Raw genomic sequence first — 25,119 nt, forward strand, 5'->3', positions numbered from 1 at the left:
TGTTGAAAGACAGGTGAGGTATGAGTGGCAGAAAATTGAAATTAGTGGAGATTGAGGCCTGGCAGATAACGAGAAGAGAGGATATACTGAAGGGCAAGTTCCCATCTCCGGAGTTCTAACAGGTTGGTGTTAGTGGGAAGTATCCAGATAACCCAGACGGTGTAACACTGTACCAAGGTGTGCTGGCCGTGCACCAAGGCTTGTTTAGCCACAGGGTGATCCTCATTACCAACAAACACTGTATGCCTGTGTCCATTCATGCAAATGGACAGTTTGTTGCTGGTCATTCCCACATAGAAAGCTTCACAGTGTAGGCAGGTGAGTTTGTAAGTCACGTGGGTGCTTTCACACGTGGCTCTGCCTTTGATCGTGTACACCTTCCGGGTTACAGGACTGGAGTAGGTGGTGGTGGGAGGGTGCATGGGACAGGTTTTACACCGGGGGGCAGTTACAAGAGTAGGAGCCAGAGGGTAGGGAAGGTGGTTTGGGGATTTCATAGGGATGAACTAAGAGGTTACGAAGGTTAGGTGGACGGCGGAAAGACACTCTTGGTGGAGTGAGGAGGATTTCATGAAGGATGGATCTCATTTCAGGGCAGGATTTGAGGAAGTCGTATCCCTGCTGGAGAGCCACATTCAGAGTCTGATCCAGTCCCAGAAAGTATCCTGTCACAAGTGGGGCACTTTTGGGGTTCTTCTGTGGGAGGTTCTGGGTTTGAGGAGATGAAGTGGCTCTGGTTATTTGCTTCTGTACCAGGTCGGGAGGGTAGTTGCGGGATGCAAAAGCTGTTTTCAGGTTGTTGGTGTAATGGTTCAGGGATTCTGGACTGGAGCAGATTCATTTGCCACGAAGACCTAGGCTGTAGGGAAGGGACCGTTTGATGTGGAATGGGTGGCAGCTGTCGTAATGGAGGTACTGATGCTTGTTGGTGGGTTTGATGTGGATGGACATGTGAAGCTGGCCATTGGACAGGTGGAGGTCAATGTCAAGGAAAGTGGCATGGGATTTGGAGTAGGATCCGGTGAATCTGATGGAACCAAAGGAGTTGAGGTTGGAGAGGAAATTCTGGACTTGTTGTTCACTGTGAGTCCAGATCATGAAGATGTCATCAATAAATCTGTACCAAACTTTGGGTTGGCAGGCCTGGGTAACCAAGAAGGCTTCCTCTAAGCGACCCATGAATAGGTTGGCGTACGAGGGGGCCATCCTGGTACCCATGGCTGTTCCCCTTAATTGTTGGTATGTCTGGCCTTCGAAAGTGAAGAAGTTGTGGGTCAGAATGAAGCTGGCTAAGGTAATGAGGAAAGAGGTTTTAGGTAGGGTGGCAGGTGATTGGCATGAAAGGAAGGGCTCCATCGCAGCGAGGCCCTGGACATGCCGAATATTTGTGTATAAGGAAGTGGCATCAATGGTTACAAGGATGGTTTCCGGGGGTAACAGACTGGGTAAGGATTCCAGGCATTCGAGAAAGTGGTTGGTGTCTTTGATGAAGGATGGGAGACTGCATGTAATGGGTTGAAGGTGTTGATCTACGTAGGCAGAGATACGTTCTGTGGGGGCTTGGTAACCAGCTACAATGGGGCGGCCGGGATGATTGGGTTTGTGAATTTTAGGAAGAAGGTAAAAGGTAGGGGTGCTGGGTGTTGGTGGGGTCAGGAGGTTGATGGAGTCAGGTGAAAGGTTTTGTAGGGGGCCTAAGGTTCTGAGGATTCCTTGAAGCTCTGCCTGGACATCAGGAATGGGATTACCTTGGCAAACTTTGTATGTAGTGTTGTCTGAAAGCTGACGCAGTCCCTCAGCCACATACTCACGACGATCAAGTACCACGGTCGTCGAACCCTTGTCCGCCGGAAGAATGACGATTGACTGGTCAGCCTTCAGATCATGGATAGCCTGGGCTTCAGCAGTGGTGATGTTGGGAGTAGGATTAAGGTTTTTTAAGAAGGATTGTGAGGCAAGGCTGAAAGTCAGAAATTCCTGGAAGATTTGGAGAGGGTGATTCTGAGGAAGAGGAGGTGGGTCCCGCTCTGATGGAGGACGGAACTGTTCCAGGCAGGGTTCAATTTGGATAGTGTCTTGGGGAGTTGGTTCATTAGGAGTAAGATTAGTATCATTTTTCTTCATGGCAAAGTGATATTTCCAGCAGAGAGTACAGGTGTAGGACAGTAAATCTTTGACAAGTGCTGTTTGGTTGAATCTGGGAGTGGGGCTGAAGGTGAGGCCTTTGGAGAGGACAGAGGTTTCGGATTGGGAGAGAGGTTTGGAGGAAAGGTTAACTACTGAATTAGGGTGTTGTGGTACCAGATTGTGATGATTGGAATTTTGAGGTTTTGGGGGGAGTGGAGCTGGCTACCTGTGAAACTAGTCATTTTACCTACAAATAAGCTGCAACCACAATGTTGCATTCTGTGTTGGCATGACAACCAAAAGCTGCCTGTCGGCATGAATAACCACTGACAAAATGTGGCCAAGAAACAACTGGACCAGCCAGTTGCTGAGCATGCTGCCCAACATAACATGCTTCATTTCAATGACTGTTTCACAGTCTTTGTCATCTGGATGTTTCCCACCAACACTAGCTTTTCTGAATTGCACAGGTGGAAACTCTCCCAGCAATATATCCTACGTTCCCGTAACCCTTATAGCCTCAACCTTCATTAGTCATTGTCCTTTATACAATTATCCCCTTACATCTTCCCATTCCAGTCCTACACAGCCCTCTATTCCACCAATGCACCGACAGTCTTTTTACTTCTCTTTTTTCTTCTACCCACCACCCCACTGACCACCATCTAACTTCCTGACTGCACCTAGCTGCCCTACCCTCTCTCCCACAAGCAGTACTTTGCCATCCCCCATCCTTACTCTGCTATCCCCCCCCCCCCCCCCCTCGCCGCCACTGCCACCATCACCACCACTCCAGCCTCCTCCCTGCCCCCATCACCCAGATTGCTTCTCTTGTCATTCACTGCTCTTCACAGTCTGACATCGGCAGTCAGAGACTGTGGTCATGTGTGTGTGAGTTGCGTTTTTCATGAATTTGTGTGTTTGTATGTAGTCTAATTTTGTTGTGCCCATCTGTGACTCAGCATCTGTTATGTCATGTCATGACGAAAGGTACTTAAGAGGACTCAGAGTAGTGGTTAATAATTACATTACAATACATGATCACAATGTAATGGTTTTACAAGCAAATGTACCCAGCTGTACAGTGTATCACAGTAAGGTCATGTCACTGTCCTGAGCTCAGCTCCTTAATCATCATGTGGGGTGGGATTCTTACTCAGTTTCCCATATTTACTGGAGACTTGTAGATGTTATGGCATAGCACCATGTTAAGGGCCCAGAATCACTTTTCCAAAGAGATAAACGTTAGTGCTCCAGGAGTCACCAGTGGGAGTCCATGGTGTGTGCATCTTTTATAATTTATCATATGAGCATTATGTCTTGATTCTGTAAGCATCTCTATACCACAACCAATCAGAGCAAAATCAATTAGTTCAAAACCTTACAGCATATCCGAATCACTTTGACCTTTTACTTTCTCACTGACCTACAGATCACAAGTGTTATCTTGGTGTTCAGGAGGTGGTCAGACTAAAGTCTCATATGTGGTCTCCATTGTTAATGTTCTACAGACTCTCTGTCTTTGTACAAAAAGCAATGCTTCATTCCCCCATCTCCACCACCTCCAAACCTAAAAAATTCCTTTGAGTTTGTTCCATTTCAAATTGCTTCAAGGAATTATGTTAAGTGTGTAACTAGACTGGCAGAAAGAAAAGAATTATCACTAATCATGTGAATGGTTACTGTAAATATTTTTCTACTGTTTAAAATTTTTATTGACTTTATCAGTGTTAATCAATACCACCAACTGCAAATGCTGTATAAGTTGCCCTTCAATTTTTGTGTGGAAATAAATTGAGGACACTTCCCTCTGGAGAAACTGTGTTACACAAACAGTATGAAAGAACTACTCACTAGCACTGAGGACTTGCATTCTTTTTAATCACTTGGGATGATTTGTTCTGGCAGAAATAATCAATAAAACTATGAAAGAGGCTATTTTCACTGTTTTAATCTAACAAATTCTGCTATGTTATGATTCCTTATTTGTTTTCAAGCATTTCTATTTTGAACATTCTCAGGTTTGCTGCCAGATCATGATGTGTATATAGCACAACATGACTTCTTCAGGTGGTTATTTCTGGTGACTCCTCACAAGTATCTTCCACTTATTTCCACCTTGTTCTTATAGAAACAATGTCTGGAAGTGATCCGAGAAGTGTGTATGCAACAGATTTTGATTCTGTTTCAGTGTCAGGATGGTTAATTGAGTTTCACCCATTTACCAATCAATGAAACAGTGATAGCAACTATATCATTCCATTAAAGAACTCTTAAATAAGGCATTACTTATTTCCTTCTGTTTACCCCTGTTTAGGCGTGAACTTCATCAAGCACTTGGTTTGTACCTTTTAATCTACAGAAAAATTTGACTGGGAAGGGGCCGGGACACCGAGGTGAGGGGAGGGATGGACAAGAATTTTCTAGCAGTACACTAAGCTTTGACTGTGGAAGTTTTGTTGATCTCAGTCATGACTCTTTTTAGAATAGTGTAACAAACTCTTACCTTTGCCTTTCAGTTTTTCAAATCTGTTTGGCACAAAGTGTACAAAAACTTATTTTCTTAGCCATCTACAAGAGTTAATAATTAACCAAGGTGTGTACTTTTAATATTTCATTACATTATTTCATTCACATTTAACAAGGGGATAATGGAGTATGGTATATATGTTTTGACATGGAACATAATACATATATAGCACTGTAATAATTTTGATAAACTATTTCAGGGACAAGAGAAAAAATATTCTATTAAAGATGAATCTCTGAGTGATGTGAATAAAAATGAGATGTAGCTAAGTCTCACATGATATTGAGATGTATCTAAGTTGTATATGGATGAAGGTTGTAGATGCTAATCTACCAAGATGTATCTTGGCTTTTTCTGGATGGGCTGGATTTCAGCTGTGAATAAAGAATAGAATTTAGTTTTCACACTGATATACATCTAGGTTATTCATAAGATATGGTCGGGCATGCTAGCTTTTAAGCACTGTCCATCAGTCTGTGCCGCTGTTATGTTCCTCAGTGTGATATGTGAAACATTATCAGATTTGGATGCAAAGAACTGTTACAATTTGAAACTAAAAATTTTGACTTTTTAACTGTGGACTTTATGTGGGTATGTGATGAAACATTTAGAGGAGTGCTGACTTACTGAATCTGGGTGAAGATGCTTCTTAATTTTGTGGGTAATCATGGAGTCCAAACCAATGTGGCCAAGGATTTTGGAGCTGACCAGAAAATGCATGTAAAACAGTGAATGATACTACTAATCAGATGGTCTAAAAAGCCCATGACTGTGTGCAATGTCTATCTAAAAGGCAGTAAATTAATATGGCTAAGCTATAATGGCAAAAAAATATTTCAATTCCCAACTGTTATAGGTGCTTCACACTGCAGTCAAATAGATGTTACAAAACCAGAAGTACACGGCAATGAATACATCAATTACAAAGGTTACAACTCTATACATGTGCAGGCCACCATAGATGATGCTAGAATATGGAGCGACAGCACAATTAGGAATATAATTTCATGCTACAACAGGAATGCTTGCTTGCTTCATGATTCATAGTGTGGAATATCTCCATGGTTAGACACTTTGCTTAAGCCAACAAGAAATGCTGACCAGCGATGATTCAGTTTGGTCTATGCCAGAGAAACAGCAATGGTGAAGAGAGCCTTTGGTCAACTGAAGCAACAATTTCAGATCATCGGTAACTATGTAAGACTTTCTTTAGAGAGCGTCCCAAAAGTAATAGTAATGTGTGCTGTACTACACAATATCTCTAACCACCTGAAAGGTCACTTTCAGTAGCATTTGAGGGCATAAAAGATGCAGAAGAAGAAAAGAAGGAGAAGATGATGATGATGATGATGATGACAATGACAAAAGTAAGAGCCCTACTGAAGACGAGCCTACTGACAGACAGCTGGAAAGCAGTGGAAGCAACATACATGGTGAACAGAAGAGCAGCAAATCCTTGGATTTATTTAGATGTTTCTTCTTTGTTTGATTGTGTACTATTCAAATGTAATAAGCACCATAATTATAACTGAAAGTCATGTAATTACAGGACAGCATGAAAAAATGTACAATTTGTATTTTTATTTATTTCTTTTAGACAATGACAAAAGGATATAATGATGCAAGATGTTCAATAATACAATATTTGTGTTTTATACTAATAATCCATTTGAGTAGATTTATCCTCTATAATTTTCTCTAGCTTTTTGTTTTGGTTTTCTATTTGATGGTTCTGAAATCCAATTATTTGAACAATAGAAGTCTCTGAACTCATGATAATGACAGTCTTGTTTCTTCAATTTAATGTGCTAAAATGGTTTTCACCCCCAAGTCAAACATATGTTAAGGTTTCAGTTTCTTGCCACAGGAGCACAGGCTGGGCATGCATCTGAGTATGACTTTTCTCTCTGAGCTTCATTTGCATCACAGTTTTTAGCAACATTTGATACATGCTTGATGCTACCTGAAATAGCTCTAAAATTAGGATTATTTTCCTGGGAGAGCAATACTAAGAAATGCTTTTCCCAATCTTCAAGTTTAATTGGTCTATTTCCTGTTTTTCTCAGATCAGTTTTCTTTTTTATTTGACTCTTCATATTAGTGAACAGTTTACTAAGCTGTGCAACACTGTACTGTTTGCTAGTTCAATGTGAGTATTCTTGTACAATAGTATTTTAAGGATTCTTCTTTTCTGACACTACGTTTGGTATTATAGATTTTTGTAATACAATCATGAGCTCTGATATCAAATTGTCAAACTGTGCTTTGTTAACTGTGTCCTTGTTGGCATCTTCACTTTCACTGGAAGACATTTCAATAACTGGCTCTTAAAACTAGCATGATCTGCACATCATCAATCATGATCCTCAACATTAAACTATTGTTGTTATGAGTACAATGGGTGAAGAGGGCAGGGGTGAGGGCAGACACAAAATAGCTGTGATTTGTCTTGAACAGGCAAAAGACACCAAACTGTGAAAAACAAGATTTATCTTGTCCTTAGGTTGTATGAACCCCTGTAGAATCTACTTGCATTTTTCAAGTGGACAGGGTAAATCTACCTAGTCTCAGCTTCTAATTATTTGTTTTTAAAATAGCAGGCACTAATTCTGAATCATAGAGACTACAAAGTACTCTACGTTTTATTCATGTACAAGACTTCAGCACATAATAAATAAGAATGTTGATAAAAAAAATTGGATCTAACTAAAGAGATTTTCCCCAGAGACACTGAGGTTACAGAGAAAACTACTCTTTTTGATTGAAGAGGATCTGAAAAATTAAACATATAGTGGAAAAATACATAGTCCATTAACAAGCTTTCCCACATTACTGCCACAAGCCTTAAGGAATTTTGGATTTAGGTACACAAAGAAAGACCATTGTGTAATGTGTGAATATTTTGAAATATACATGCTGCAGTTCCAAAACCAGTTAGATAGTCAAAACTGGATATACTTGACAGTAAATAGTGATTCACAGTCCTTATTTCTAGAAATAAGCAACTCTTCTGTGTCTTATCAGTCTGTTGACAGATGCTTGTTATTTCAAAATTATTGAATTCAGGCAGTGTCACATTTCCACACCACATTTGTAGTTACACAGTAACCTGCCCTCTAGAAACACTTCTAGCTTCACCATCATAAAAATTACTAGCTTTACAATAATTTACGAGCAAAAGTAACAAATATCCAAACAGCAAAGGAGCTGAGATGTAATGGCATGTAACAAGACTCTGTGTGTGTGTGTGTGTGTGTGTGTGTGTGTGTGTGTGTGTGTGTGTGTGTGTGTGTGTGTGTACCCCCACCCACGACAGAGAGAGAGAGAGAGAGAGAGAGAGAGAGAGAGAGACCGTGCCGGCTGAATACACAATGCCTGTACTCGGTTCTGCAGCTCAACTGTAGTGAGGGGTTGTGTTGGATGGAGTGGGAGAGGAGATAGTATTGGTGAATTGTGGCTGGTGACCCAGAGGAAGACAGCACACAGGACAGAACAAGCTGAGTGAAGTGTGGGTCCTGCTGCATGGTGGGAGTGGGTGCGAGCAGGAGGGTATCAGAGATTCAAGCTAGGAGATTACAGGAATGTAGAAAGTGCAGCAGTAACAACTCCCACGTACATAGTTCAGAAAAGCTGGTACTGGGGTTGGGGGTGGGGGAGAAGGGGAAGGAGGATTCAGAGAGCATGGGCTATGAAGCACCAACTGAAATTGAGTAAGTTGCATTCAGCATCATGTTCCACTAGTGGGCACTTGTCCATTGACTCTGCTCTCTACCACAGATTGATGGTAGCTATTCGTTTGGGGAGAAAAGGGGGAGTGGGGGCACAGACAGTCAGTGGTGATGCTGACATAAACTACTGTGCAGAGCTGGTGCATGACACAGTAGCTTTTATGCTTTCAAAGGTATGACACATTACCCTCATTCCTCCTCAGCCTTGACACTACCTCTCCCATTTGTTTCATCCAGTCCTCCGCAACCCAATGCACCTCTTTCCTGGATGTTGACCTCCACATAACAGATGGCTCCATATGTATCTACACAGAGCCCCATTAACTGTTTAAGATTAGCTTCATTTTGGTAGCTGTCATTGTTTCCACATCAAAATGTCATTCGCTCCGTACCATCTGGCCACCTGCCAGTGGCTTATCTACTGTGTCAAGAATTCCCTTATCCAATATGCTGAAGGTCTCACCAAAGCCATTACAAGCAAGCACTATACTTTAACTTAGTGGTGTCCTTCCACATGTTCTGCAGAGTTATTATTTCCATATTATACACTACAATTAATTGCTCCAAGAAACCTGAGAGATCCCATCCTTGAACATTGTCTGCGGATTTATTACAGATTTTGCAACCCCCATCCTCAGACGTAGCAAACCTCGAATAACCCCGAGAACTGACTGCATGGTAGCATTCCTCCCTCCCTTCTCCATACAACACACACCCACTATCATTCCTGTTTGGAACAACTTAACCGTATCTGCTTTGAGTACTTATCATTATACCAGGGAATGAGAGAGGAATGACAGTCATTCTACGAACAACCCTTCCTACCCCACCAAAGTGGTATACCACTACCCAGCCAACCTACACAATATTCTGGTCCACCCTTATGCCATACCCACTCACAACCTCTTGTCAGATGGCTGATATTGATGTGAAAGACCCCAGCGCAAGATTTAGCCACCCAGCACATTCTGTTTCAGGCCAGCTTTCTACTATCCCATCAGAGGGATGGCCACCTGTGAATGAAGCCAAGTCACATATTTGCTCTGCTGCAATTTCTGCACAGCATATTATGAGGGCACAACCACAGACCAATTGTCCACCTGAATGAACGGCATGCAGGAATTCAGAGGCTGCTTTGTGAACCATGATGTACAGGTGCTTCCTTCCGACAGCAGTTTCTCTGAACCCCACAGACAGGCGTTGTCCCTGCAACACATCCTTCATTGCTTTAACCCTTCTGACGTAAATTTCCACTAGCCCCCTGCCTCAAACTCACATCCATCCTGATCAAAACCCTCACTTCACTCAGCTTTCACCAAAAACCTCTTCCCACAACCTTCCAGACTCTGTTCTGAGAGCCCCTCCCATTCCCCTCCTCCATGTCATCATTTTCAGTCACATCATCTCTCCACTGTATGACCTCACCTCTGCCAGAGCCCATGTCTCATTTCCATCCACCTGCTACCTCCATCTCAGCTGTCAGCCACACTTCCCCAACTCTGCCTCCTACTCCCCGAATTTTTGCTCTCTCTCACTCACCAAATGCCATCCCTCATCCTAGCTGAGCTGTAGCACTTCAGTCCCAAATCTGTGTGCACAATACCAGCACACAGGTCTCTCTCTCTTACACCCCCCCCCCCCCAGGCCCAACTTCTCACTCTCTCTCTCTCTCTCTCTCTCTCTCTCTCTCTCTCTCTCTCTCTCTCTCTCTCTCTCTCTCTCTCTCTCTATCTCTATCTCTCTCTCCACCCTTACTCCTGTCCTCCTGTCCACCACCACTGCCACCAGAGTTAAATTCAGTTTATATTTGATATGCCTTCATTTGTATACTTTATCTCAGAGGATGATTCATCTAATAGCTACCAAGTTGTCAATCTTGTTTATAATCTTCTACCAGGAAATTCATTGTCATATTTATACTATTAGCTTATTTCAGACTGAAATGTGCTGCAAATCCTCTGATGTAGTTTTACCTGGATTGCATGTCTTGACTTCACTATCCCACCGACCATCATGTCCACATGTCAGATTCTGTTTTAGTCTATTTGCTGATGTATAATAAATCCTGCAATCCACAACTGCTCTTGTTCCAGGGAGAACTGCCCAGTCGCAAGTGAACCTCGATTCACCATAGAAACATTCAGCATAAATTGATTCTGATGTAAGACTAGGACACTTTCCTGAAACACAAAATGATGTTGAGCATAATATACTACTCTTGATTTTCAATAACTGCCTTAATTAATCATGTCACACTCTAGCATTCACAGCTCCACTTTATCATGTATATTAATGAATCTACGTATACATCTACATCGGTATCCTGCAAACCACGATGAGATGAATGCGAAGGGTACATTTCATTGTACCAGTTATTAGGGTCTCTTCATGTTCCAGTCACATATGGTGTGCAGGAAGAATGATTGTTTGAATGCCTCTGTGTGTGCAGTATATATTTTAATTTTATCCTCATGATCCCTATGTGAGTGACACATAAGAGGTTGTAGTATATTCCTAGAGAAATCATTTAAAGCAAGTTTCTGAAACTTTGTTAATAGACTTTCTCAGGATATTTTATGTCTATCTTCAAGAGTCTCTCACTTCAGGTCCTTCAAAATCTCTATAACACTCTCCCACAGATTAAACATACCTGTGACCATTTGTGCTGCCCTTCTCCGCATACATTCAATATACCCTTTAAGTCCTATCTGGCACAGGTCCCACACACTTGAGCAATATTGTAGAACCAATCAGACAACTGATTTGCAAGCAATCTCCTTTGTAGATTCATTGCACTTCCCGAGTATTCTACCAATAAACTTAAGTCTACTAGCCTCTTTAACCACAACTGAACCTATGTGATCATTCCATTTCATGTCCCTACAAAGTGTTACACCCAGGTATTTGTATGAGATGGCCAATTCCAACAGGGATTCATTGGTATTATAGTCATGGGATACCACATTTTTCTCATTTTGTGAAGTGCAAAATTTTACATTTCTGGACATTTAAAGAAAATTGCCAATCTCTGCAACACTTTGAAATCTTATCAAGATTTAATTGAATATTTATGCAGCTTTTTTTCAGGTAGTACTTCATTACAGATAACTGCATCATCTGCAAAAAGTCTGATTTTACTATTAACATTGACTGGGCGACCACTAATGTACAACATGAATGGCAAGGGTCTCAATACACTATCCTTGGGCACACCCATAGTTACTTCTACATCTATTAAACAATTTTTTCCAGCCTTCAGTTGCAAGGTAATTTTATTCGTTTACCTAGGTTTCGATTCCAGTAATGGAATCTTCTTCAGAACCTATAAATTAAACCACATACAGACATATGTTACTACTACAATGCATTATCAGTCTAATGTTGAATATTAAAGAAATTGGGATACTTACAAAAATTAAATTATTTTGTGAGCCAAACTCTGGCCATGTCACAGATTAAAAATTAACATTAAAGACGCATAATCATAAGATTATGTCAGTCAAAATTAACACCATTGAGGCGAACGTGGACGCTACGCCGGCCAGCAATCAGGACCACACGTAAGCGGCTCGAAAACTAGGCGTTGTGAGCCGTTACGCGGCGAGGCTAGGCCGCGGCCAAGCGCATGCGCAAGCGCGGGGGCGAGAGACAAACTGTCTCAAAATTACTTAGAGCAACTATACATATAAAGAAAATGTGACTGAAAGCCGTCCTAAAATTGGACAAATCTATCTATTAGTATAGCAACATTATACAATTTTTTTTTTTTTTTAATTATTATTATAGTAACTAAAAATTAGTGTCAAAACCATGCGTGCTAAGCATAAAATATCTTTAAATGATGACTAACTGACAACCTCAGCTGCTGATAGGTGTTGTTGTTATACCTCGATGTGGACAGCTGAAAATGTGTGCCCCGACCGGGACTCGAACCCGGGATCTCCTGCTTACATGGCAGACGCTCTATCCATCTGAGCCACCGAGGACACAGACGAATAGCGCGACTGCAGGGACTTATCCCTTGCACGCTTCCCGTGAGCCCCACATTCCCAACTGTCCACAATTCTACATATGTATTGCACCTTATAGACATTTGGTATAACAACAACACCTATCAGCAGCTGAGGTTGTCAGTTAGTCATCATTTATTTCAGGGAAAAGCTGCACGGTCATCAACAATAACTGTTCTTTCGAGAACAAGTTACTGTCTTTGTATATAAAATATCTTTAACATAAAAATGCCTTAGCAACTACGTGTCATTACCAAGCATATAACGAAGTACAAAGACACACATGTACAATTGCATTATAATAAAGGGACGAAGCAGCTAGCCAAATTATTAAAATGTGGTGATGTTTCTGGCGTTCATAACACATGTAAAGGGGCGGCCACCCTAACCCAATTTTACGAACGCGTAGTGAATAAGACTAATATTTGTTTCTCCAAAGCTGAGAACGAGCTTTTATGTAAAGGTTTCAAGTTTAATGTACAACCTAAATGTACTTCTCAAAGTGTAGAAAATTTAATTGTCGACCTCAAAGTTGGGCTTGATTGTTCTAAAATAGCAAAAAATGTGCAAACAAGAATAGCTTATAACGCCTGTAAAATAGTCCAAAAAGATTACTCTATTCAAAATCCTGTTTCTGCTGTACATCAAACGTTGAAGAGCATTAATCGTAAGCTTAGAAATAATGAAGCACTAATAACTAAGGCCGACAAAGGCAATTCCCTAATTATCGCCCACAAAAGCGAATACATCCGTAAAACTGAAATGTTTTTTGAGGAAAATGGCATCGTGCCAATCGAGGTGGACCCCACACCCGTGATCCAAAAAGAGATAAGGTCGGCTCTTAGCAGTACAAAAAAGTTAATCGGCGAGTTTTATAAAAAATGCCTTATAAACATGAATCCGAAACCGCCTATTTTGAGAAGCCAGTTTAAGGTTCATAAAATTTCCCATCCTATCCGTCCGATCGTTGACAGCACCAAAAGTGCACACCACAAACTAGCTTGGTTCCTACACCGTAAATTGAAAGAGTATTTTGTGTTTGAAAAAAATTTCTCCGTCAAAAATTCGGTAGACGTGGCCAACAAACTTAAAACTTTAGCCTGTTCTGACATCACAAAACTCGTATCATTTGATATTAAAAATTTATACACTAATGTACCCGTTGAACAGACGATGGACATTATAGAAACCAATTTGCGATACCATAAAAAATTATCGGCCCCTGAGATCGATGAACTAATGGTTCTGTTACGCACCACCCTCAAGTACAATTATTTCTCTTTCAATAATAAAATATATTCGCAACCCTGTGGTCTAGCTATGGGTAGCCCGTTAGCTGGTATCATGTCAGATATTTTTATAAACTCAATGGAGCAGATGTTTTTTCGGAATTATCCAGATATGGCAAATAATATAATATTCTATACGAGATATGTAGATGACTTGCTGTTTGTGTTTGAAGGTTCCCATGAAGAGCTAGAACTGTTATTTACCACTTTCAATAACCTACATGAAAAAATCAGTTTCACGCAAGAAAATCAGACAGCTGATAGGACCTTAGACTATCTCGATCTGACTCTATCCATTATTGGCAACAAAATAGATTTTAAAATTTTTCGGAAAGCAACCTATTCCGACATCATCATCCCAGCTGATTCCACCCACCTCAGGCCCAAAAAATGGCCTTTTTTCACTCGAGTATCCATCGAGCTCTTGCCATTCCACTTTCGCCAGTCAACTTACAGAACGAATTAAAAGTCCTCGAAAACATCGCTCAGAATAATGGATATAATCCCAGTATAGTGAGACAGTTGTTCAATAAAAAAACACGAAAGAAGACTACCACTCTTTCCAGTTCAGATACTCACAATCAACACCAGGCAACGAAATACATATCAGTTCCCTTTATAGGTAACATCTCCTATAAGGTAGGTAGTTTATTAAAAAACCTAGGGTGCAAAGTTTCATACTCTACCACCAACAACCTCAAAAAGAACTTAATTCATTCCCTGGTTAAAGGTAATGATAAATCATCGCTGTCAGGTGTGTATAAAATCACGTGTGCTGAATGTCCTTCTTATTACATTGGCCAGACAGGAAGGGCCCTGTCTGTTAGGTTTAAAGAGCATCTGCCGACAAAAAGCGGTGATGGAACTCGAGGATCTACATTTGCTGAACATCTGGTCCAAAAGGCGCATGCTCCCAAGCCTCTAAAAGACGCAGAGCTTTTGCATAATGAAGTAAAGGGATGTAGGCTAGACACCCTCGAAGAATTGCAAATTTTTAAACATCTTAGTATTGATAGAGACAACTTACTTAATGATCAGCTGCAATTAAAAAATAGAAGTTATTTCGAAGGATTTCAACCTTTACTCCAGTGGAGTTGACCAACAGTCCGCCTCGAATGACCGATGCGGTTTTCCCCATCTGCTTCGTCCCTTTATTATAATGCAATTGTACATGTGTGTCTTTGTACTTCGTTATATGCTTGGTAATGACACGTAGTTGCTAAGGCATTTTTATGTTAAAGATATTTTATGCTTAGCACGCATGGTTTTGACACTAATTTTTAGTTACTATAATAATAATAAATAAAAAAAAAAAAAAATTGTATAATGTTGCTATACTAATAGATAGATTTGTCCAATTTTAGGACGGCTTTCAGTCACATTTTCTTTATATGTATAGTTGCTCTAAGTAATTTTGAGACAGTTTGTCTCTCGCCCCCGCGCTTGCGCATGCGCTTGGCCGCGGCCTAGCCTCGCCGCGTAACGGCTCACAACGCCTAGTTTTCGAGCCGCTTACGTGTGGTCCTGATTGCTGGCCGGCGTAGCGTCCACGTTCGCCTCAATGGTGTTAATTTTGACTGACATAATCTTATGATTATGCGTCTTTAATGTTAATTTTTAATCTGTGACATGGCCAGAGTTTGGCTCACAAAATAATTTAATTTTTGTAAGTATCCCAATTTCTTTAATATTCAACATTAGACTGATAATGCATTGTAGTAGTAACATATGTCTGTATGTGGTTTAATTTATAGGTTCTGAAGAAGATTCCATTACTGGAATCGAAACCTAGGTAAACGAATAAAATTACCTTGCAACTGAAGGCTGGAAAAAATTGTTTAATTGTTGTACATTTCACAGTTGCTGACACGCTGCAATATGTTAAAGACTTCTACATCTCATGATGATTTCCATCCTAGATAACATGCTGCGTCCTCCCTACCAAAAAGTCCTCAAACCAGTCTCAACTTTCACTTGATACTCCTCATGATCATACCTTTGACAATAAGAGTAGGTGTGGTACTGAGTCAAATGATTTGGGAAATTGAGAAATATAGAACCTGCCTGATTGCCTTGATCCAGAGCTTTCAGTATGTCATGTGAATAAATTGCAAGTTGGGTTTCACATGACTGATGTTTTTAAAAACCATGCTGTTTGATATTGAAGAGGTCATCCTGTTCAAGATACCTCATTATGCTTGAGCTCAGAATATGTTCTAATATTCTACAATAAAATGATGTCATGGATACTGGGCAGTAGTATTGTAGATCACTTTTACGAGCCTTCTTGTAGCCGCATATGATCTGTGCCTTTTTCCAAGAATTGGGCACAGTTTTTTGTTTGAGGGATCTTCAACAGATTATAGTTAGAAGAGGAGCTAACTCAGCCGCAAATTCAGCATACAATATGGCAGGGATTCCATCAGGCCCTGGAGCTCTGTTCAATTTTAACAATCAGCTGTTTCTCAACATCATTGACACTAATACTTATTCCATCCATCTTTTCAGTGGTATGAGGATTTAATAAAGTGGGACAATTCTCCTGGGTTTTCTTTTGTAAAGTAACATTTGAAAATGAACTTAAGCTTTTTAGCTTTTGCTTTCCTACCCTCAATTTCAGTTCCACTCTCATTCACCAAAGACTGATTGCAAACTTTGGTGCCATGAACAGCCTTTACAGATAAACAGGTGAACTGTCCTGTGCTGAAGGTTTCAAGTTCCTCACTGAGATGTGGCAATACTGATTTTTTATCTACTTTACTGAACATATGTATCTTTCTTCTTGTTTTATTTGTCCTTTGTACTTTGGTAATCATTGTTGCCACAACCACATCACGGTCATTGTTACCAGTTTCGATGAAGACATCCTCAAAGATGTCAAGTCTATTTGTTACCTTTAGTTTCAATATATTTCCATCATGAGTGGGGTTCCTAACTATCTGTTCTAGGTAGTTTTCAGAGAAGGTATTTAGTAAAGTTTCACAGGATGTCTTATTATACCCACCACTAACAAAACTGTGATTTTCCCAGTTAATTGTTGGAGGATTAAAGTCTCCACCAATGACTGCGGTATGATTGAGGAACTTATGCACAAGTGAACTGATATTCCCTCTAAAGTTTCTGATTACATCAGGAGATGAGTGGTGGGTGATAGAAGGTTCCAGTTATTTTATGCCCACCCCTGATACTGAGTCATGCCCAGACAATCTCACTGAGTCATGCTCAAATAATCTCACAAGCAACTTTAATTTCTACCTCAGTGAATCTGAGTTCCTCAATTACTGCAGCAAATACACCATCCCAGTTACCCATTTGCCTATCCTTTTGATATACACTTAAATTTTCCCTGAAAATCTCACTGCTACCAATTTCAGGTTTCGGTCAGTTTTGGTTGGTTGGTTGGTTGGTTGTTTTGGGGAAGGAGACCAGACAGCGAGGTCATCTGTCTCATCGGATTAGGGAAGGACGGGGAAGAAAGTCGGCCGTGCCCTTTGGAAAGAGCCATCCCGGCATTTGCCTGGAGCGATTTAGGGAAATCACGGAAAACCTAAATCAGGATGGCCGGACGCGGGATTGAACCGTCGTCCTCCCGAATGCGAGTCCAGTGTTTAACCACTGCGCCACCTCGCTCGGTATGTCAGTTTTCTGTACCTAATATTAACTGAGCTTCACTGGTTTTCATAAGCACTTTAAACTGCATTCTGTTATGAATGCTTCAGTAGTTTACCATTAGGATTTTAATACTCCCATGTGTTGGAGGCATTTCTCTCAGTCTTACACTGATACTTCTGAGTTTCCTACAGTTATTGTTATCTGGATTGGATGGAGAATTACCTAAACTAAAAAAAAAAAAAAAAAAAAAAAAAAAAAAAAAAAAAAAAAAAAAAAAAAAACACCTATGTGCACCCCACATAAAGTCAGCTACCTGTGTAGAAGCCTCTGATACATATTGTGCACCCGACCTATTTAGGGGGACTCTAGAGTTCTCAACCCTATTGTGCAATTCCATGAAGTTACTGCATAGCTTGTCTCACAACCTTTGAAGCCTCTGGTTCAGCCCTTCACTCAACTCTGAACCAAAGGGCCACAATCAGTTTTGGAGAGAGTGCTGCAAACTGTGAGACTCATTGAAACTTCTTGTGCAGGGCTGATCTTCTCGACCTTCTCTGCCAGACCCTGGAATGACCCAAGAATGATCTTGGAGCATAGATAATAGACATCATTTTTTCCAATGTGCACCACAATCTGCAGTTGCTAGCACCCTCTTTCCTCAATGGCTGCTGGTATAGCCTCATCGACATGTCAAATGAGTCCCCCAGGCATACACAAGGACTACACTTTGTGTCCTTCCTGGCCCTGGCTGTCATTTTCCTAAGGGGTTCCATCATTCATTGTAAGTCTGAACTGCCAACAATTAATAGACTCCTTACCCTTTTGCTTTTGCTTCCTCCTGAGACTGGTCAAAAAAGGTTTCCCGAATACATAAGAGGTGAGCCCCACTGGCTCAGTTTGAGTTTCAGTGAAAGACAGCACATCAAACTTGTTGGCTAATGGGACTGGGCACAACACCCTGGGTCCTTCTTGGTCCCCATCTCCTCTGTACAAGATGCCTTGATTTACCACTGACACATCATTTGCTGCCTAGTGAACAAGTAATGACAGATCCTGTACTTTCTGCAGAGGAGACGGGATCCACAGGAGAGAACAGTACTTGATGTACCTCTGGTACAAGTATCACAGGTAAATGATTCTTGGGAGCTCTTCCTACATACTGATTGGCAGCAGCTGCCAATTGTTTGACTGTAGTTATGGCGGTTTCCAGCTGCTTACGAATGTCAACCAGCTCATACTGTGTTCAAGAATAGCATTCACAGTGGGCTACATTCTGGATGGTGCAGTGTACTACAAGGTTGTAAACAAATAACATTAAATAAAGCCACTTATTATCGTTTAATCTGTTGAGCTAAAAATGTGTTAATGCCCTATAAGAATTGAAGCAAATACACGAAGCGAGATTTCTATTAAAGCAACACAAAACCTGTGGTAAAAATGACTAGTTTCCTAAAATCTTTTAATTTTAATTAAGCTGTTGGCAAACTCAAATACAGAGTTAATTTACAATAAATGCAGACAATGTATTGGGACACTCCTCTTTCAGGGAAAATTACATGTGACACAATATGTTAGATAGAAAAATCTGCTACAGTAACTAAATCACAGACTGCAATTTGCTTACATTACTCATTGATTATGCAAAGGACGATGCTAGTTTCCAGAAATTCTCAAAAATGCATGTTGATACACAATGATGTTCAGCAGCACAACCACTTTTGGAAAACAACCTTCAAAAGAGCTTACTATGGGTTTTTAAAGACTTCTTTTCAGGGAAAGAAAGTATGATTTCACTGCCTCAGTTATGGTAAAACTAAATAAGAAAAATTAAATTAATAAATGGAAAGCACCAGTTTGCTTTTGTTCTACAATGTTACTTTTATTGTTAACCGGTTTTCGGCTTACAAGGCCATCTTCAGACATTTACTGAGTATTATCACCAAAGAAGTTAAAAGGTTTGCAAACAAAATTGGAAGAGAAGAAACACATCTAGACCGAAGTAGAAACATACAGTAAGTAACATCTTTCCAATGAAAAATGCAATAATTGAACAGTACATAAATAACAGTGGAGTAGACAGGAAAACCTTTAGCACAAAATAAGCATGCCTACATAACAGTTTCTATTAATAAACAAAACTAATAAAATAAAATTAGTATTAGACAAGGCTACATCAGGACGTATGAAACAGAGAGAGTGATGCACAAACCCAATTAACAGAAGAGACAACTATAAATGTAACTACAGAATACATGAGGAACTTAAGCAATATCAATAAGATACAGAGAAATAAATAAATGCAGGAAGATGGAGGTGTTTGAGAGAAACTGTAGTTTGAGAGTGTGGTGATACTGTATTTTAACATTATCATTATAATCAAAGCAGTGCATGTGTAACAGTTTTCATGAAATAAATGAACAAAGTAAAATATGAACAGTATTTGGTATGACAACTACAAAGGGTGTTAAACATGGACAGTAATACAAGCACCAGTTAAAAGAAAGCCTTAACTATTGAAACTATAGTCTATATGAAATACAAAGACAACTTCAACAAAACAAAACAACTTAATGAATACAGGAAAATGTGAATATGAAGGAAGAGAGAGTGTAGGAAGTAATGAACAACAGAGATGATTATATGAAGTTTAGGAGAGGGGAAGTGTTGATCTGTGTCTGGTCATTTAGGATGAGATCTGGACTATAAGCAAGATGTTTGCTAATTTCCAGGGCTTCCAGCAGGTTGAGTTTATGGCCTTTGTTTGCTAAGTGAAGTACATGGGACACTGGCTGGTAGTTGTGAGCCTCACTCAGTACATGCTCAGCAAATGCAGAGTCTGAATTCTGCAACCTCCAGCTGCATTAACGTTCAGCCAGCCTAGTTGATATATCTCTCGCTGACTGACCAATGTAAAATTTGTCACAATCAGAACAGGTGATTTTATATACCCCACTGCTGGCTAATAACTGGATCTTGTCTTTGCTAATAAAAACACACGGGGCTGTCATGTTCCTGACCTGAAACAGCAATACCATGTAACATCACACCAGTGAAAAGTTATTGACAAAATTATTCAATTGGATAGAAAAAGAAATCTACTCACCAAGTGACGGCAGAAGACACACATAAAAGATGGTTGTAATTGGCAAGTTTTTGGAGCCAGTGGTTCCTACTGCAGGTATAATGGTTGAAGGGGAAGGAAGAGGGGTGAAAGAAAACTACTAGAGAGGTCTAGAAAAAAGGGGTTGATTTTGGGAATGTCACCCAGAAGTGCAGGTCAGGGAGACTTACTGTTTCAGATGAGAAGGAAAATTATATAAATTAATTTTCTTACTTATGAAAATATCCTGTGTTGCAGAACATGGTACAGTTTAGGTAACAATTATCAGAAACTGACAAAGTGGGTTATTTCAAGTCACTTTATTTTCCATGTATGCATATCTGGATTGAGTATTAGGGGTATAACAGATCCAATGGGGGCTTTATTGCTTTTAGAAAATAGATGAAAGGTGAACATATTGACTTACACTAAAAATTACATTATTAAACTATACATTGACAATATCTGTTGTGAAGTCAGCTACATTCTCAGCACTGTGTATGCAGCCAGCAAAATGTAGCCACACAGTCATGAATTGTGTACCATAAACTATACTGAATTTGCAGGAATCACAAACCTGTATCAAAATCAACATGCATTAAAATGGCACTGCATAAATTGAAGCCTGGAATCATCTGTCTGTAGGAATCATATGTGGGATATTAAATAAGACATAGACCAAATAAAAATAAATAAATCCAAACATCACAAAAGGCAAATTACAGCTACACCATGTCTGCATGGATACAAATCATCAAGAAATTCTGAATGTTAAAGTCCTTAGGGCAGTAGACAGGACTGACCCCTACACTGTAAAGATTAAAATAAAATTCAACCCTTTGATACAGATAAACATCCATCAGAAAATAGAAGAAAATTCAATCAAATGAAATTAACAAAAACAACAAATTAATGAAAATTATGAAGTACAACCACATGGGAAAGAGTCCATCAGCACCAAATCACAAGAACTGACTATTAAAATATTGACAGCAGAAGAATTCACTTCAATAAACCCCATGAAGTCAAATAATTGAAATGGAGAATGTAAATAGGCAGTAGAGAGAAGGCACAAAGTTTGGATAAACCAAAAAGACTGAAAGTCAGAGAAATCAAATTTAAGTCTAATACAATAAAGGAATTCGCCCCACTAAATCATCAGTTAATCAAAATGTTAACATATTGAAAATCCCCAGAAATGATGAAAAAAATTTCAAGAAAAGGCAACTGTGAGATTACTACAAAACTTTTGGCATATATCTCAAAAAATGTTTACCCCAACATTAATGCCGAAGGACAAATCAGGAAAGTTAGCAAGTAGTAATCAGGAAACTGCAGAGACCTTCATAGAGACATTCAACAAACTTTTTAAATTGTGATGGCCTGCCTGAAATATTTCGATTAAATACTAGCATATCTATTTTAATCATCCCTGTTCAAGTAGACCCTCCAACCATAACCAAATAGAACTCACAGTCAGAGAACTAAAAATTTAGAATCCATGCAGTGAGGACATAATCTGTGTAGAAACCTGGAGAAATGCAGGAAAACCTGTAGTCATAAATCTCTACCAACAGGTAGTCAAAATGTGGATTACAGAGAAAATTCCAGAGCACTGAATCATGTGAAAAGTCAGTTCATTATTTAAAAAGGGGATGAAATCAACCCAGATAATTACAGAGGAATCACCCTTCCGGGCTTCACATACGATTTTTTTTTTTCATATCTAATCTACATAAAGAGTAAAAACACTCTGGAACCACAATTTAGATAATACTAAGGATGAGTTTGCCCACACAAAAGCTGACCAGACCAAATTCTCAGTGTGAAACTAATAACAAAACATTTCAAGTATAGAAACCATTAGCACTTTATTTCCGTCATATATTTTTAAAAAGTGCATGATAGTATTCATAGATCCATACATTTAAAAATCATCAGATCATACAGTTTTCATTTCAAAGTAATAGAAATCAACAAACTAACTTTGACAAACACAAATTCCATGCTGTACAGGGAAAAAATGTCAAAAGCATTCACAATAAAAACTGGTCTTAGACAAGGTGATAGTTAATCCACATTGGTTTTGAATGTAGTGCTCCATTACATCTTGAGGATTCAGCAAAAAAGAAAACACAACTAAAAGAAAAGCTGGAACAAAACTCTCAATAAGAACAAACTGCCTGGTGTCTCTAGGTGATTTAGCTCCCTTAGATCTTGACATGGAAGACATTCATGCCCATATCACCAGCCTCCAAAGAATCACACAAAAAAAAGAATTATAAGTATTATTCAAGAAAAGTGAGATCACACCCAGTGAAGTCTTCATAAACAATCGAAAATATTTACATGGTTCTACAGTTTAAATGTCTAGGAAAAATTATCAATATCCAACATAGTTAATGTACAGGGCAATTATAATTAAAGTTAAACTTTCAACACATTGTAGAAATAACACCACTGGTCAGAATAATGTCAAATTGCAATGGAATATTATCAGAGAAGGGGGAAAACGTATGGCAGAAAAAAAATAGCGTGAAAATTGATCAATAGAAGGCGCTGTATGTGTCAGAATACATAAATGATAACAACACCTGTCATGCGCATCACTGATTGAAGTTGGTATAAACATGCCGGGTACATGGCTTTTCCTCCTTTCGCATCTGCGACACTCGCCATGACAGTCCCAATGCAGGATCGTGCTCTGCTTGTAAAGCTGTGTTACAAGAATGATGACTGTGCACACGTCACTCTCCAGAAGTTCCAGACACTGAAAGGTTTGAAAAAAGGTGTTGGTATGATGACTCCGGGCGGGGACTACTCAACAGGATGTCGTTGTCAGGAGAAAGAAAACTGGCATTCTACGGATCGGAGCGTGGAATGTCAGATCCCTTAATCGGGCAGGTAGGTTAGAAAATTTAAAAAAGGGAAATGGATAGGTTAAAGTTAGATATAGTGGGAATTAGTGAAGTTCGGTGGCAGGAGGAACAAGACTTTTGGTCAGGTGATTACAGGGTTATAAATACAAAATCAAATAGGGGTAATGCAGGAGTAGGTTTAATAATGAATAAACAAATAGGAGTGCGGGTTAGCTACTACAAACAGCATAGTGAACGCATTATTGTGGCCAAGATAGACACAAAGCCCATGCCTACTACAGTAGTACAAGTTTATATGCCAACTAGCTCTGCAGATGATGAAGAAATTGATGAAATGTACGACGAGATAAAAGAAATTATTCAGGTAGTGAAGGGAGACGAAAATTTAATAGTCATGGGTGACTGGAATTCGTCAGTAGGAAAAAGGAGAGAAGGAAACATAGTAGGTGAATATGGATTGGGGGGAAGAAATGAAAGACGAAGCCGCCTTGTAGAATTTTGCACAGAGCATAACTTAATCATAGCTAACACTTGGTTCAAGAATCATAAAAGAAGGTTGTATACCTGGAAGAATCCTGGAGATACTAAAAGGTATCAGATAGATTATATAATGGTAAGACAGAGATTTAGGAACCAGGTTTTAAATTGTAAGACATTTCCAGGGGCAGATGTGGATTCTGACCACAATCTATTGGTTATGAACTGCAGATTGAAACTGAAGAAACTGCAAAAAGGTGGGAATTTAAGGAAATGGAACCTGGATAACCTGAAAGAACCAGAGGTTGTAGAGAGTTTCAGGGAGAGCATAAGGGAACAGTTGACAGGAATGGGGGAAAGAAATACAGTAGAAGAAGAATGGGTAGCTCTGAGGGATGAAGTAGTGAAGGCAGCAGAGGATCAAGTAGGTAAAAAGACGAGGGCTAATAGAAATCCTTGGGTAACAGAAGAAATATTGAATTTAATTGATGAAAGGAGAAAATATAAAATGCAGAAAATGAAGCAGGCAAAAACTCCACCACTGCCGGTCCCAAGTCCGGGGCCTCATTTCGCAAGTGATGAGGAAGGAGGAGGGGGAGGAGTAACACCTCGTTAAAAAACCTGGGTCCATCTGGCTCCGGATGGTAGCACCCTGTAAGGGCCCCTGCCTAGGGTTACTAGGTGAAACCTGGTCAACGGTCTCAAAGGCGGCAGAGGAAGTTCAGATTCGCAACGGCGGAGGGAGCGGAAGAACTACCTCCGGGACTCACAATCTTGGTTGTACATTTTGTGGCCTTTGGGCCACACCCAAAATAACTTTCATCAATCATGGAAGTGTGTGATGTAAACTATTTTACCCCAGGTGGACGATCCACCGTACGCCAGTACGTCAGCAGACATTCGGATTCTGGGGAGTCTGCAACATTGCACAAAGACAAGTCGGAGTGTCTTGGAATCTCATCCAAATTTCAATATAGGCAATCAACGTACCTAGCAACTTTCAATGCAAACTCATTGTTGAAAACCGGAAAACTAAAACATCTAACAGATACGCTAAAGAACCACAACATACTCATAACAGCCATTCAAGAAACACGATAGATGGATACAGATACCTTCGATTCCGAAGGTTTTAGGATATACAAAGGGAAAGTGGGACCAAGAGTAATTAAAAATGTACCACATCTTGGTACAGCCTTTATAATCAACAAACAAATCTTGAACTCAATAGTTGGCTTTGATTCCCAATCAGAAAGAATCTCAAGTCTTACATTCACAAGCACAAACAAAATCTACACAATTATCAATGCACATGCCCCTATAAACGAGGATAACAGGAAAAACAAAGAAAAAGTGGAGGCCTTTTG

At 39.8% G+C, this 25,119-nt stretch overlaps 1 protein-coding gene across 1 annotated transcript in view; it reads right to left on the reverse strand.

Annotated features, from left to right (window-relative positions):
• The window catches only part of LOC126199421 (modular serine protease-like), a 125,240-nt gene that overhangs the window by 18,327 nt on the left and 81,794 nt on the right, over window positions 1-25,119 (reverse strand). Inside the window, exon 3 of the mRNA XM_049936338.1 lies at window positions 10,359-10,565. Within this exon, the coding sequence (XP_049792295.1) occupies window positions 10,359-10,565 (207 nt within the window). The remainder of the gene's footprint in view (window positions 1-10,358; window positions 10,566-25,119) is intronic.

This window comes from Schistocerca nitens, chromosome 8 (genome assembly GCF_023898315.1).
Source record: "Schistocerca nitens isolate TAMUIC-IGC-003100 chromosome 8, iqSchNite1.1, whole genome shotgun sequence".
NCBI lineage: Eukaryota > Metazoa > Arthropoda > Insecta > Orthoptera > Acrididae > Schistocerca > Schistocerca nitens.